At 40.1% G+C, this 14,360-nt stretch overlaps 1 protein-coding gene across 1 annotated transcript in view; it reads right to left on the bottom strand.

Moving 5' to 3' along the window:
• The window catches only part of agps (alkylglycerone phosphate synthase), a 51,105-nt gene that overhangs the window by 5,089 nt on the left and 31,656 nt on the right, over positions 1-14,360 (bottom strand). The window contains exons 11-19 of the mRNA XM_015001325.2: positions 12,692-12,819; positions 12,430-12,481; positions 9,857-9,933; positions 9,654-9,766; positions 7,682-7,751; positions 5,229-5,290; positions 4,343-4,432; positions 2,473-2,572; positions 1,332-1,389 (exon numbers count right to left, since the gene is read on the bottom strand). Of these exons, the coding sequence (XP_014856811.2) occupies positions 1,332-1,389; positions 2,473-2,572; positions 4,343-4,432; positions 5,229-5,290; positions 7,682-7,751; positions 9,654-9,766; positions 9,857-9,933; positions 12,430-12,481; positions 12,692-12,819 (750 nt within the window). The remainder of the gene's footprint in view (positions 1-1,331; positions 1,390-2,472; positions 2,573-4,342; positions 4,433-5,228; positions 5,291-7,681; positions 7,752-9,653; positions 9,767-9,856; positions 9,934-12,429; positions 12,482-12,691; positions 12,820-14,360) is intronic.

Genomic DNA, 14,360 nt, shown 5'->3' with positions numbered 1-14,360 from the left:
AACCATGTCACATTTCAGAACTGCTGGCTAATTAGATCAAATCCCAATAAGAAGTAAAGAACTGGGCCAGTGGGGAAGTGCAGAAGCAGAGGAATCCACCCTGAAGTTGTGCTGTTCTTCTCATTCATGCAGAGAAAAGAGAACGTTAGCTGAGCCGCCGCTCCTCAACACTGCGCCTCTCTCACAAAATGGGGCCAGGACACGAGCAGGAACTATTGTCCAAGAAGCTTCAGTGAGGAGTTACTAGACTGATGAAGCTCCTTGATGACTGATGTTGAGGAACTCTTCATAACTACCAACATGGTCACCTGGTTACAGATGACATGAGGCCCTGGACTTCTGGGTTTTCAACCAGTCTATAATTTTATTTAAAACGCAGATTCCTGAGTTTTTAAATACTTTTGTCAAACAGCGGTGAACAGAGCGAGGTGGTCGAGCGATGGAGCTGCAGAGGAAGTGTTCAGAAATCCTTCCTCTGCCCACTCAGCGCAGCAGTGACCTGCTGTAAACACGGGGCCACAGAAATGTAGATTTCCTGCAGTGCCCTCCCACCTCACCATTCTTGACTACATCTGTTTGATACACAAAACCTGCAGGAACAGGCTCCATTTGTCAAGCGCTGATTGTGGGCAGACAAACCGGCCTGTCTGCACTCAGATAGCGAGCGCTGCTGGTATTAATCACAATTACAGAGTGGGCCTCGCACACAGGAGCTGCATCAATATCCCCTCCTCTCCCCCCGCTCGTCACCTCCCCCGTGCCGCTCGGGGGTGACGGGGCCACCGCTTGGAGGTCAGCGTAGAGCCGGCGATAACGGCGGCATCATTTACCCCGACCCACTGCCTCCTTTTTATTAGCAATCTTTTAATTTTGAACCCGTCCCCACCTTCGGGAAAAATTGTGATTTAATATTGCAGCTGATTCACTGCATACTGTTTTGGACAGGTGTGATGAATAGCCTGAAGTGATGTATGAAAACAGCGAGGCGGATGGCAATATAGATAAGGCGGCCGACTCGGTTGTCCCGGATGGGGCCCCATGGAGTCGTTTCGCCGGCCTCCCGCGCTTACGCTTTGCTGAAGTGAACAAACGAGTCGGAGTCATTCATCCGAGCTGCAGGAGCGGATTCTGGACGTGTGAAGGGAAGCAGGGTCCGAACGCGCATTTAGAGCACGGTCGGCTCCGTGGCACGCAGCAGCCCGCATGGCTATCAGCGCATCCCAGATCAACATGTTTATATATGATGGACAAAAGAATATCCAATAGGAAGGTTTATGTATATTTGGGGCAACTGATAATGTTTTGAGTGTGAAATTTTCAGCTTGTAGTACCTCCATGATGATGTGACAAGCTCCCTCCGTTGGCAAGGATTTCTTCTCTAGCTGCATGCTGAAAGAAAAGACAGAAACAAGAGTGTTTGAGAGATTTACTTTAAAAAATAAAAGAAAGGAAAAATCAATGTTCTGAGGCAGACTGCGCTGAAGGCAAATCAGACGGATTACCAATATCAAGGCCTCAAAATTAACAGGTAGTCCTGTGGTTCCTACAATTTAGTTGTTTTGATAAGACACTGGAAAATTTGCCAACATATCTGGTCTGGATTTTGATCCTTCTAAACCTGCGGCTGCATGCTGCCGGTCAGCTGGCTGAAGCTATACAGCTTTTTCTCTCTCTTTCAGCAGGTAGGACATATATTGGTTTTTGGTACTATTCCTAAATTTAGCTCATGTTTACTCTTGATTATCATTCATTTATTCATTTATTTTTAACAAAAATTAATATGTTCCCTTGTTTTAGCAGCAGTGTTTACACAGGGCTGATTATTGTCTTAAATCACCTAAATATAAACCGTCTGGTAACATGAAGCAAGTTAAAATACAACACATCAAGGCCCCATCTAAAGAAATTAAATAACAGGTGAAAAACAGTCACTGGCATTATTTAATCTGGAAAGGGTCACAAAGCCATTTCTAAGGGTTCTGGCCCTCCACAGTGAGAGCCATTATCAACGGACTCCAAAATTACTCCAAGGCCGCATCATAGCACTTCCAGGACGTTCGAGAAATAAAAGCCTGAAAAGAATATCTTCATGATCTCCAAGAGTTTTTGGGAAAATAATCAGTGGACAAAATTAGAACTTTGTGATAAGTGTGTATTCTGTTACATTTGACATAAAACAGCGGTGGAAGTGTGACGAATCAGGATCTCTTTGCCAATTCAGGACCTTCACAATGTGGTGCAATTGAAGGAACAAGGAATTCTGCTCTTGAGTAAATAACCCTATAGGAGAATATCTATTTGCTTGGGTTATGCAGTACAAAAACAGTAATTGAACTACTCAGATATATACATTTTTTTAGAAGTTTTGGTCATAAATTTTGAGTAAATACCCTGAAACCAAGATCATTTGACTCATGATTACGGAACAACTTGCCCATGAAAGAATACAATAGAAACCAAAGCTGAACCCACCTCCACTTGTTCATACACATGCACCGGATCACTGAGTCCTCTGTAGTTGAAGGCAAAGTAGAAGTAGACACAGGCGCCAGCGTCATACGTCTGAGTCACTCTGCACAAACGGGACACGTTTAAACAAACTCCTCAGTGAGAAACTTTGAAAATCTTAGACTGACACTTAGCAGTTGCATTTTCTAATAGGCTACAATTGAATTTAATTTGTTTTTTGTTTTTTTTTAATCTGTCTGCCAAAGCAGGCATAATAGTGATAATGAGAAGGTGGGAGGTTTGATTTATCCTCCAGTGATCCTTTGACCTCAATTCCGTTCATACTGGAAACCACAGACAATCTTAAAGCACTGCCATACTGAATAGGAGAAAGTCAATCAGAGATTCATCTGCATTGCATTTTAACAAAACAAACAGCTCAGGTGCTGTAAACAAGTTCAACAGCCGCTGTGCTAGAACAAAACTCTCCAGTTTGCGTGTGGTTTTATTTTCTGGCTCTGCTCCCTGTGGAGGCGCAGGGTGCAGAGCCCTTGTTCATTTGACATGGCCCATCACCTGGCACGCTGACTGTTCTAGAGGTTAAATGGACAAATCAATCATGTGACAGACTGCAGCCGGGAAATGAATGGCTGCAGCATAATCAGGCCGAGGCTTAATCTGCACGCAATCTGCGAGCGGCAGCCTGGTGCTCCTCAGCCAGCCGGCCAGACGTCTGTCTGTCCCACTGTCCGTCTGATCAAGGCAACTGGGACGGGAGTACAGAAAAAAACATTTCCGGAGGAAATTTTTTACATTCTACAGAAGTGTAAGTGATTTTTACAAGAAGGGGGAAAAAAGATAAGTCATGCTACTGCTGTATCGTGGATTTGCATATATAATGACTATAAAACCCTAACAGAAGTACCATTTTATTTCTAACAGAAAAAGTGTTCTACTTGTTGCCCCACTTGTTTATGACAAGTGGGGCAAAATCCTCAAGTTGAAAGAACTTGTTAAATTATGTTCTCAATAATAAACTTATAATTTTAATAAAACAAGATAGTTGGATTTTTGAAGGAAAAGGATCTGTGAATCATTGTAAAGCCAAAACCCAAAAAAGGGACTAGCAATGTCCAAATGTTTTGCGTGGATTTTTTTTTTTCTATAGTCTTGGGCAAAAAATATCAACAGGTCATGGATCACTCTCAGCTGTATTTAGCCATTTTTAAAGGAATGAGAAAATCCAAATCTGCTTTTGAATAAAAGTTGCTGGATGCTTGTGGCCCCGTTTAATATAAAATAATAAAATATTCATACAACGCAAGTCCTGAATTCGGGCCTACTACTGCCAATTATAGATAGATTTTTAGACCTTTATTTTTTCTGAAGATGGGATCCAAAAAATAGTTTTTCAAGCAATGCACTAGGGCAAATTTTATCCATCCTTGAATTGTGGTACTGGGTCACACATAATCACAAATGGCTGCCAGACCACTGTTTGAGGAACCTCGCTGGTTTGACTTTTTTTGCTTTGTTTTTAAAATATGCATACTATACCAAGAGCCACCAGGTCATAGTTTGAGCAACACTCTTCGTTGTGGAAGATGTTACAGAGTGAGGAATTATCATAGGTACTTTCAGCATCAGTGATGTGATTAAAATGAAGTCAGAGGAAGAACAGAGGCTTAAGAAACTATTTAAAAGAATGTCTGGTTTATTTAGGCTGCGAGAGAGTGAGCAAGACTTCCCCTGCTGTTACACTATAGGACGACAGCAGGGGAAGGCCAGAAAATCTCAGCATCTCTAGCTTCGTTTGACAGTTTTACGTGACACATAAACATCCCTTCTGTGCACCTTTAGTTTTCACAGAAAGTTGTTTTTTTTTTTTTGTTACCTGCAAGTTGACAAAGGTGGAAATTGAACTCCTTTGTCTTTACACTCTCGTATGATGCGTGCCTTCACATTCCGGCAAATGTCCAAAACCCTGAAAGAAAATTCATGTGAAAGACACAAAAATTCAAGAGCTCTTTTCTTTTCTCGTACTGCCAAATTTAAGCCCTTTATGCTTGTAAAGAACATCCATATGAATGAATTCATTAATGGCACAAAAAGGGTTAATTTTGTGGAAAAAAAGGCAGGAAGCCAGGAAGGAGGAGGACAACAGACTGACTGACATGACGACCACTGAGCGAGAGATTCCCACTGGTGTGGAAATGGCCGCCAGTCCTAAGCATGTGCAGCCGGGTGTGGATTGTGCAGGATGGGGAGGAGGGTGGTTAATGAGCCAGGCACATATGCTTGCCTCAGTGCCTGATCTCTTGGTCTCTCCCGTCAGGCATCTTACACAACAGGGAGCTGCACGTGCTCGTGTTTGTTGTGCGAGAAAGCAGGGTAATAAAACATGTTGGAACTGCAGATCTCACAACATGGATCTGAGGAAGATCAGCGGCTCATGGTATACACGTTACACCGCCCCCACACAGCACATGTGGTGATAAACCCACGTCATTTTATATATATGTGTGTGTGTGTGTGTGTGTGTGTGTGTGTGTTTGTGTGTGTGCGTGCCAGTAAAGCTGAGAAGGAAAAGCAGCCTTTGATGCAGTTGTTTAAATGGTTAGAGAAAGCAGACATGAAGGTGAATGTCAAAGAGAGAGGCTGGGAATTTGAAAAAGAAAGAGGGTCGTCAAGAAAGCAGAGTGGTCTTTCAGAAGGAGTAAAGAACAAAATGCATTAAAAATTAACAGAGGAAAGCCTGCAGCCCTTCTTAATGCACTTACCTGTCCCAAGGCACAGAGGTTTCAAAAGACTCCCCTATCACGTAGTAGTCCATTCCCAAGTCCTGCATAGAATACAGTATTAACATTAGGGGTCTGCAAAGTTAATGGATTCAGCATATTTACATGCACCTGGCAGGAATTACTTTTTGACCCTTTGGTCAGTCGCTTCAAAAGAGTTTAACCCAGTCAAAATAAACTGTGGGATTTAGTGTGAAATATAGCTTAAACATGTCTAAAGTTGTGTTAGGGTTATGTTATGTTATGAAATAATAGTTTTCAGTAGTGGAACAACTGTTGGTCTCCTTAACAATTCCTTTAACATAAATGAAGTTTTTTGTAAAGTATGCTTTACCTTTTTAAGGGATCAAAGTTTCTATTATGTTTCAAATAATCATCAATGACTTTCTTTACTTTAACAGAAAACTATCTATCTTGTCAGATGAGAGCAAGATTGAGCACATCATTGGTAACACATCAGGTGGATTGTGCCTGAAGCAAGGGATGAATATGTGAAAAAGCAACTCACAGACACTTAAGTACGGTGGAGGATCTGTGATCCTGTGGGTATGTTTCTGTTCTAAATCTCTGAACATGTGGCAACTCAATTTTAATAAAACTCTGCCATTAAACAGAAAATAGCTTGTCAACGGATGCTTCAACATTATACTGATACAAAATAAATCTATATATACCATATTTTCCGCACTATAAGTGCACACTGGATTATAAGGCGCACCTTGAATGAATGGCTTATTTTAAAACTTTTTTCATATATAAGGCCCGTATTATAAGGCACATAGAATAGACGATACAGTTAGGATTGCCACCCGTCCTGTATTGAACCTATATGGGACGTGATTTTTCCGTACTCTATTATTACACATCCACATTTGTAAAGAAGTGGTCCCTGAGTACTTTATATAGTAGGCTGCCCCAGTCATTGTTTCACTCACGGTGTTGCTGTTGCGATATTGTGCCCAACTGCTTTCTGGGTAACACAGACCAACCGACACGCTGCCGCCACAGTCTCTGTCTCTCTTCCCCGCCTTATAGTACGGAAAATACGGTACATATACAAATATAGCTCTTCTCCTATGACCATCTCAGTCCCCAGACGAAAAACCCCTCTGTGTCTGCTCCTGATGAATTAAGTGCCATACTATTTATTGGCATAAGTGGGTTTTATGAGCCATTAAGAGCAGGAGTGTCAAATATTGAGCCATCTAGAAATACAAAATATATCATAAATTTATCATTTTCCCCATATCTCTGCAGACAGTATCTATATCGTAACAAACCGCCTGGATTGGAATACATTTATTCTAATCTATTCTGGATTAGAATAAATTTTGACTCTCTATGAATGTAAAATATTTGGTGACACTCATTGTTTAATGCGGTCCAGACATGTTTTAGAGGCTAAAGAGGTGGTAAGATTGCCAAGTTGTGAGGAAACTAAGTTGATTCAGTATAAAAACATCGAATGACCATTTGCAGCTTTATTAATAAAAACAATGAATTTAATTTTTTCTCATTATCTGGGGTTTATGCTTGCTATGAACCAAAAGCAGAAAGATATTAATGCTTTTTACTTCATTAATCAAAACATTTCCAATTTCTTTTGTGCTGCTGTAACAATAGATTAAGGTATTTTTTACACTTACCAGTAAACAAATTTGCCCCCATTTGTATTTCCCTCCAAGAGTGTCTCTTTAATAGAAGATAATCCTTTTAAAACAAACCTAAAGAAAACCTCAATGATTGGATAAACTCAATCTCTAATGGAAACAATATCTGAAGCAAATACAACTCCATTTAATGAAGCAAATGTCATCAAACACAGCTTGTTGTTATTTGGATTTGCAGAAGTCCTGTAATTAGAATGAACGGAAGACCAGCAGGAATCAAGTGAAAAAAAGAAATTATACTGTGACAGCATCAACTTTTCACCCCAAAGAAGCGAACAAATCAGTCAACAAACTAATGACTGAAAGATAAGATGAAAAAATAAGACGAAGTGACAAAAAACTATAAAGATATGAAGCCACTCATGCCCTCCTGTGACCTTTTTGAATTCATAAATACAAAAAACATTACTTATGATGAAAACACCTCCAATAAGTTCCCCTTTTGTCTCCCATTTAAAATTCTAATTTAGATCCTTGGATAAAGCTGTCAGTAAGACGCTTACTGAAATGCACACCCGTGCTCATCAGATCGGCCTCCTTCAGGACCGACCTGCGTCAACTCTCTATTGTTATTGTGTCAGGAGCCACTGCGCCCCTCCTTCCACGGCATTAAGACGCACTGATAACTGTGACCGGATCTGATGGAGGACCTCCCGAGGTCATATTCTGCAGCCCATCATCTTCACTCTCTATCCTATCTGCTGTCAACCCTCAGCCTCCCTGCCCATCAGCTCAGACGGAGAAAAAGCCGGAGCGGCGACCCACCCGGAGGTAAGCGATGACGAAGGTCAACATGTAGCCCCTCTGTCCATTGTCCTCTCCTGCTGCCAGGCCCCTAGAAAGACACAACATGGTTAATATTTAACCGCTCCTTTCTTTCAAGCTTTGTTGCTCAGGCTGCTGGCCCTCACAGCAGCTGTCCTGGAGCTCGTCACTCCAACAATGTACAGATCAATGCTGCTGCGCTCCACGCATCGCCACAGGTCAGCCACACATCTATCACCGGCTGTGGGTAATCACATTTTCATTTACCATCCAAACTAATCAGGCCGAGCTCATTAGAAAATCGCTATATTGATTTTTTTTTTTAACCCGTCTTCCTGTTTCCTTACACCAGAGGAAAGCATTCCTTACTGCCCTAACCCAAGTAATCCATCACTGATACTTGATCTGATGGGTGTTCACCATTTCTTTGAAATAATGCAATTATGGAGAGGATGCTACATGAGACTGATGCGCCTTTTCTGCTTTAATAGCTTTCTATGATCCAAGGAAGCCTGGAAGTCTGAGCACAAGGCAGCAGAGTAAAACTAGAAAGGAAGGATGTTAGAAATAAGCATCGTCCAAGATGAAATCATTGACAGGTGAAGTATAGCTTTAACACCACGTAACCTACAAAGTCTGGTTTTTGACATTCATAAGGTTGATGACTGGAATGTGTTAAAAACTGAAGGTACATGGTAAATACCAAATGCATCACACTTATTTACAGTAAAAGCTGACTATTTATGCAAGCAGTTTTTTTGGGGGGGTCATTTTACATCTTCACTATACTTTTTTTTTTTTTCCAAATATTGTGCAAAACATTTATAGGGATAAGAAGGAGCCAACTGCTGAGTCGACTGTTATCTTCTTTGTGGACTTTTTATACATACCGTACTTTGACAACGAATTCATTAAAACAGATTTCTATAATGCGGTTATGTGACTAATAAAATACACCTTTCAGCAAGAGACACGGTGTGGCAGGAAATTTACATTTTTGGTCAAACATCAATTAAAAGTTATTGTTAATATCTAATATACCTAGTATACAATTCTCAATTGTATGTGATAATTGTTGCATCATCAGTCATCCACAGTATATATTGCATAAATATTACACAGCAGATGCAGATGTTGTGATTCCATAAACTGCTCTATTTCTTCAATATCTAAGCTGTGAACCATTATTTAATAAAAAAACCCCAAAACAAATAAATAAATAAATATAAATCAGCTCCATTAGAAGCAGCAAATTTCAGTTTCCATTGTCTGTCTTGTTTTAACCTTAGGTAAAGAAACACATTTTGAATAAATTCTGTTGAATCTTCAGAGACTCTTAGAAATTGCTGAAAACAAATTAAAGGTAACAGAAAATAAATTCCAAGAGGAGGAGTTTTATTTCAAAAAGAAAACTAAATAGAAAGATTAAAAAAATATTTAGACAAGCCTGTCTGTTTAAACTGCAATGTCTGCTATTACTTAAAAACTAAATAGGAAGTTGTAGCTAAAGAATTCCTTTTTAATTTCAACTTCAAACTCAGGTCTTGAACATGCGAAAGCAACTTTAGGTTGAACTAGTTGAACAGGCCGGTGTTTTAAAAAGCGGGGCTGGGACAGTGGTTTCCTCTATAGTGGGAAGTCCCAGCTGCTCAGTAACATGATCAATCATATCAGCTGAGGACTACCAGGCTGTGTCATCTTTCTCTGCGCTGTCCTCAGGGGACTGCTGCTCTACTATCACTTCCCTCAGCAGACTCGCTTTAACATTACAACTGTGCTGGAAAGAGGACATCTAGAGGTGACTCAACAGTCCACACAGATACAACCTACTGCGTCACCGAAGTGTGTGACAGTTTTCTTTTAAACCAAGTCACTGCTACTCCTTCCTCTAGCCTGCAATGAGGGAGACGTGGCGTGTGTTCCTCCTCATTTAAATACATTTAAAAGGACAGAATAGACCAAGTGTTCGCACCCAAATTTCGCTGCAATGTCATAAACTTGCTTCTCGTGCTGCAGCACCTTCTCGCGGGGTCCTTCAAACAGCAGGGTGGCCACACACAAGCGGTTAGGGTCAAACCCTTTGAACTGAAAATTAAAAAGGAGAATGTTTTTTTTTTTTCCTTCTTTTTTACAGAAAAAGAAGTTACGGTGTGTGTGTTTTTTTTTTTTTTTTACCTTGGTGATGTAAAACTTCTTTAGTCCGTCCAGAAATGATGTGAAAATTGAAGATACTTGTGGCTTCAGGGCATGACCTGTAAAAAAAAAAAAAAAAAAGCAAATAAATGTAAATCCGACACTAAAAACAATCAAGTTTTCTCTGGGATTTTCAGGTTAATTGTCCAAGACTGATGACAGCTGCAAACTCAAAAACAAGCCCAGAAACTCTGCTGAATTTTAACACTGTTTGGTAAGGAAGTCCTTGCTCACGAAGGAAGGCTTAAAAAAAAAGTCAGTCAACACCAGTATTTATGAATTTAATGTAAATAATTAATGATTTTATAAGGGATAAAATAATAGTTTAAGATAGTTAACGTTTTTCTCTCTATACTATAAATCTTAGAGAAATTGTAATCCTCCAAAATCAGCACTGGTGCTGTTAAAGCTTGTTTTAAAAAAAACGGAGATTACATATTTGACCTCAAAATTCTCTAAGTCTTGAACTAAAACTGACCTTTGTCTGATTTTTAGACAAAGTATTTCTGCTGCATCGTTTCCCATTCGGAGAGGCCGAGATGGTCTGATGTATTTGGGCTTCAACCAGAAAAAAAAAGGAAATATAAATAGTAACATTTGAATAACTTCATAACAGGCCCAATAGCTGCCGGCGACAGCAACTATAAATCAGGCAGTTTCCAAAGGGAAGTGAGGTTGACGCAGTGATATCAGTCTTCCTCACCCTCACTTTTTGATTTATTCCTGATCGGACGCACAAAAGCGCCTGTGGACAAGCGAAAATGAGGGGCTGGGGGCCGATGGGATGGTTATCAATCACAGCAGGGAAGTCATGGGTGATGTCGCAGAGACTTAACAGTTCATTTATTTCCCCCCATGCCGAAGTCTCTTCATCACTTAGTGTCCTAATTGTTTCCATTCCAAAATTTGATTGCGGGTCTTGGGGTCTCTCACAGCTATCAAAGTCGTTAATTAAATACTCAAAAATCCAGACACAAAATGATGCACGCATAAGCAAAAGCTTGCTTACCTCCTTTCTCTGGGTTTTCTAGGTTTCTTATTTATTCCTTTCTTTCGACGGAATGTTTTAGTTAACATATAAAAAAAATATTAAATTAAATAATGTAGCGTACAAAAATATATAGGTGATGTCAATGGTCAGGTATTTGTAGCCAGCATTATTAAAAGTAGGGGGGGACATCACTAAAACCAATGAATGCAGAAGAGAGCCTTGTGTTTGAAGTAGGGGTCAAAAAATAAATATATAAAGACAAAAAACAAAAAAAAAAAGAGTGTGAAAAAAACCCATTGGTCACCTCATCTTTCCTACTTAATGCTAAGAAGTGCCTACTCCATGAAAAGTGGAAATACAGGGGAGATAATGAGATCCCTGGGGATGGGGGAACTTTACAGAGATCTCCGGTAATGCCAGATGCATTCCACAAGACCTCAGGAAACAACATCATAAAACTTCAACAGAGCAACTACTTCATTCTGGCCCAGGTTATTTGTCATTATGCCTTCAGTCCTGGTCTCATTTCGTACACATGCTGCGGTTTTGCTGCAAATACAATAATCAGATTAACAATTTGGAGCTGTAGAAAGTGGCATGAATGTTTGCAGCACTCTCTTTTTAAAACATACATTTACATGAATTAAAAGTTTGAGAAAACTCAAATTAAAATAAAGATATAAAGAATAACTCAACACACTAAACTCTGACCAAATTTACAGAGCTGGTTTTTGTGGTAATTCTGAGTAACTACTGAGGTATCAAAGTGGAACGCTGGATCTTTAAGGCAGCAGTTTTCTTAAAACTAGTTTAAAACCAAGCTAGATAAGGCTGACTGATGCACATGCCTAGTGGCTAATGCAAAATTAATTCTTGGGGAAAAACTCAATGTATTACTAATTTTTGATCTGGAGATTGAATGCTGCATGATTTAACCAGCTAAAATAATTCTTTTAGCCATGAAAGGTCAATTATTCATAACAGGGGTCGCCTCAGACCATGAGTGACAAAGCAAAGGTGTAAAACAAGGCTTCCGAATTTTAAAACAAAGATGACATTTTAAGCTGCTTTTAGCGCCTTATACTCCCACTATGGATGGCACAGTTAGCATTGCTAGTATAGTAACCTTAATGGGTGTTCCAAAAGATTTCTTTACCTTAACTAAGATTTTCCAAGAGGTGCCAACATTTCTAAATCCAGCGAGCACTGTTGCAAAGGATGTATTAAAGCGCAAAAGGATAAAACAAATACTCAGCCTTCCTGTATCTGTTAATGGTCTCTCCATAAGAACCACTAACTTAACATCTTGAAAATAATTTTAAAAAAAAAAAGCTTCCTTTCAATTTCCTTCTTATATCTTTGATGATTTTTAAAGCCTCCCACTTAACCTAAGACAAAATGCCTAGGCCACAAATCCTCTCATCTAATCAAGCATTTGGTTTCAAGTGTTGGATGGTCATACACACAAGTAGTCAAAGTGATCAAATACAGTATTTATGGCATGAATAACATACTTGAAAAATGTCAGATTAGAGCATACTATGAAGAATCAAACTAAACTTACCAAATTTAAACTGTTCATTATCCATGAGCCGTATAGATGCTGGAGCACACCTCTGGAAAGCAAAATAAAGCTCAAATACATAAAAAAAACATTATATAACAAAAAAAATGCAGATGTTATTTCAGGTTGAAGGTTTAGATCAGGTTATCTTATTATAATGTAAATTAACAATAACATCATTAAGAAAGTAAAACGTTAAAAAGAACTGGTGACATACAGGTCTGTAACAAAGAACAATATAAAGAAACAATGCCCTTCATACCTGTCTGGCCACCTCTCGAAGACAGGCAACACCCTGCTCAAAATTGGGAAACACCACAGAGCCGTACTTCTGATACTCTGGCATGGGACGGATTTTAATTGTTACCTCAGTAACAACACCAAGGGTTCCTAGAGGAACAAAACACATTTTTTGAACATGGTTTTTATTATTGAACAACTTGATTCAGATCTGGGTCAAAGTGTGCATTTCGGTTTCACTTTAGCCATTTGCTAATCTACTTGCAAACATCTGTATTTTTTTTCTTCCTTCTCTACGTCTGACGCTGTTTACCATGAACATGCCTAAGCGTGTGAGAACACAGGCTTGTTTATGGTTAAGCTACAGATGCTGCCTTCCTGGGACTAATAAAGTTTTTCTGTATCTGAATGCAATTTACACCAGCTGAGCCTTTTAAAGCAGAGTTTAAAAGTATTTTACAAGGCTCTCCGGTACATGTCCTCTGGGTCATTCGTATGACCTTGGTCTCACATTTCACGGTAGGTCTGGTGCTCTACCACACGCAGGGGGGAAAGCTAAGATTTATCTGCATGAGTGCAAGAGGAAATAAAGTGGGTCCCTATCAAGGGCAGTGGGGGGCCATCAACAGCAACATATTTACACATAAAAGCAGCCACTGGCTGACATTATGACCTTGGCAAAAGTCTTTTTCAAGTTCCTGCTGAAAAAGACACAAAGCTCTCTTTGAAAACGTCAAGTTAAACCTCCATCGTACAGGTCCAACAGTTTGAAGTAATTTAAGTGAGGTGCCAGAACAAAGGAATAGGGTGGAGGAGGTTTACTCCAACTGTATAGAGCATAGAGTTTTACAGTGTTGCCCCTCGCTCACCTGTTGGGCCAGAGTGTCAATCTATTTGAAAGAATACTGAGAAATATTTTCTTTTGGTTACAATAAAAATAGCCTAACTAATTATGTTACATAATGTTATAATCCAAGTCCAAGTTTTCCTTTATGAATATCAGAATGGCAAAAAAAAAAAAAAGCACTTTTTCACAAGAGCATCTAACAAATGTAGCAGGTGTTTGCTCCACATGTTAACACTATGTATCAAAATGACAAGATCGTGATGTGGAGAGCAATAAAAATTAAAGCTCCGCGGAGCCTCAAGCGGCCCTCGCAGCCAAGCGCCGCTCAAGCCTATAGCCACCGCGTATGTTCCAGCACCACCTCCCCCCAGCCACCGCCTCCCCTCAGCACCACCTCCCCCCAGCCACTGCCTCCCCTCAGCACCATGTCACCCCAGCCACCGCCTACCCCCAGCCACCGCCTTGCTCTCAAGGAGCTGCCAAACCCGCCCTGAAGATAGTCACCTGTCATGTTCGACATTGCTCCCAGACAATGCACAAAAATCTGGTGTAGATCAGCTGATATCGCAAGGAGACACAGGTGTTTGATTAACCTGGGTGCGCAGTGGAGTCAAATTGCAATTAAACTCTATTGGGCTCCTTAGAGGTTCACAAGTGTCACTCATAAAAAGTCTGGAGCAAATGGGATGATGCGTGTGTGAATAAGAGATGATCGTTTGCATATGGCGAGGGACTGCCATCTGGCCACGCCTCCACGGGTCAGTAGGCATTTACAGAGTTCATCTTCATGTCATTTTATGTCAGTCTGCAAAGCATGAAACCCATATGACTTAGAGAGTAAAAG

Source organism: Poecilia mexicana, unplaced genomic scaffold (assembly GCF_051168715.1).
Source record: "Poecilia mexicana isolate PSO_F unplaced genomic scaffold, ASM5116871v1 scaffold_2, whole genome shotgun sequence".
In the NCBI taxonomy this organism is placed as follows: domain Eukaryota; kingdom Metazoa; phylum Chordata; class Actinopteri; order Cyprinodontiformes; family Poeciliidae; genus Poecilia; species Poecilia mexicana.
This window is presented reverse-complemented; position numbering and strand designations above follow the sequence as displayed.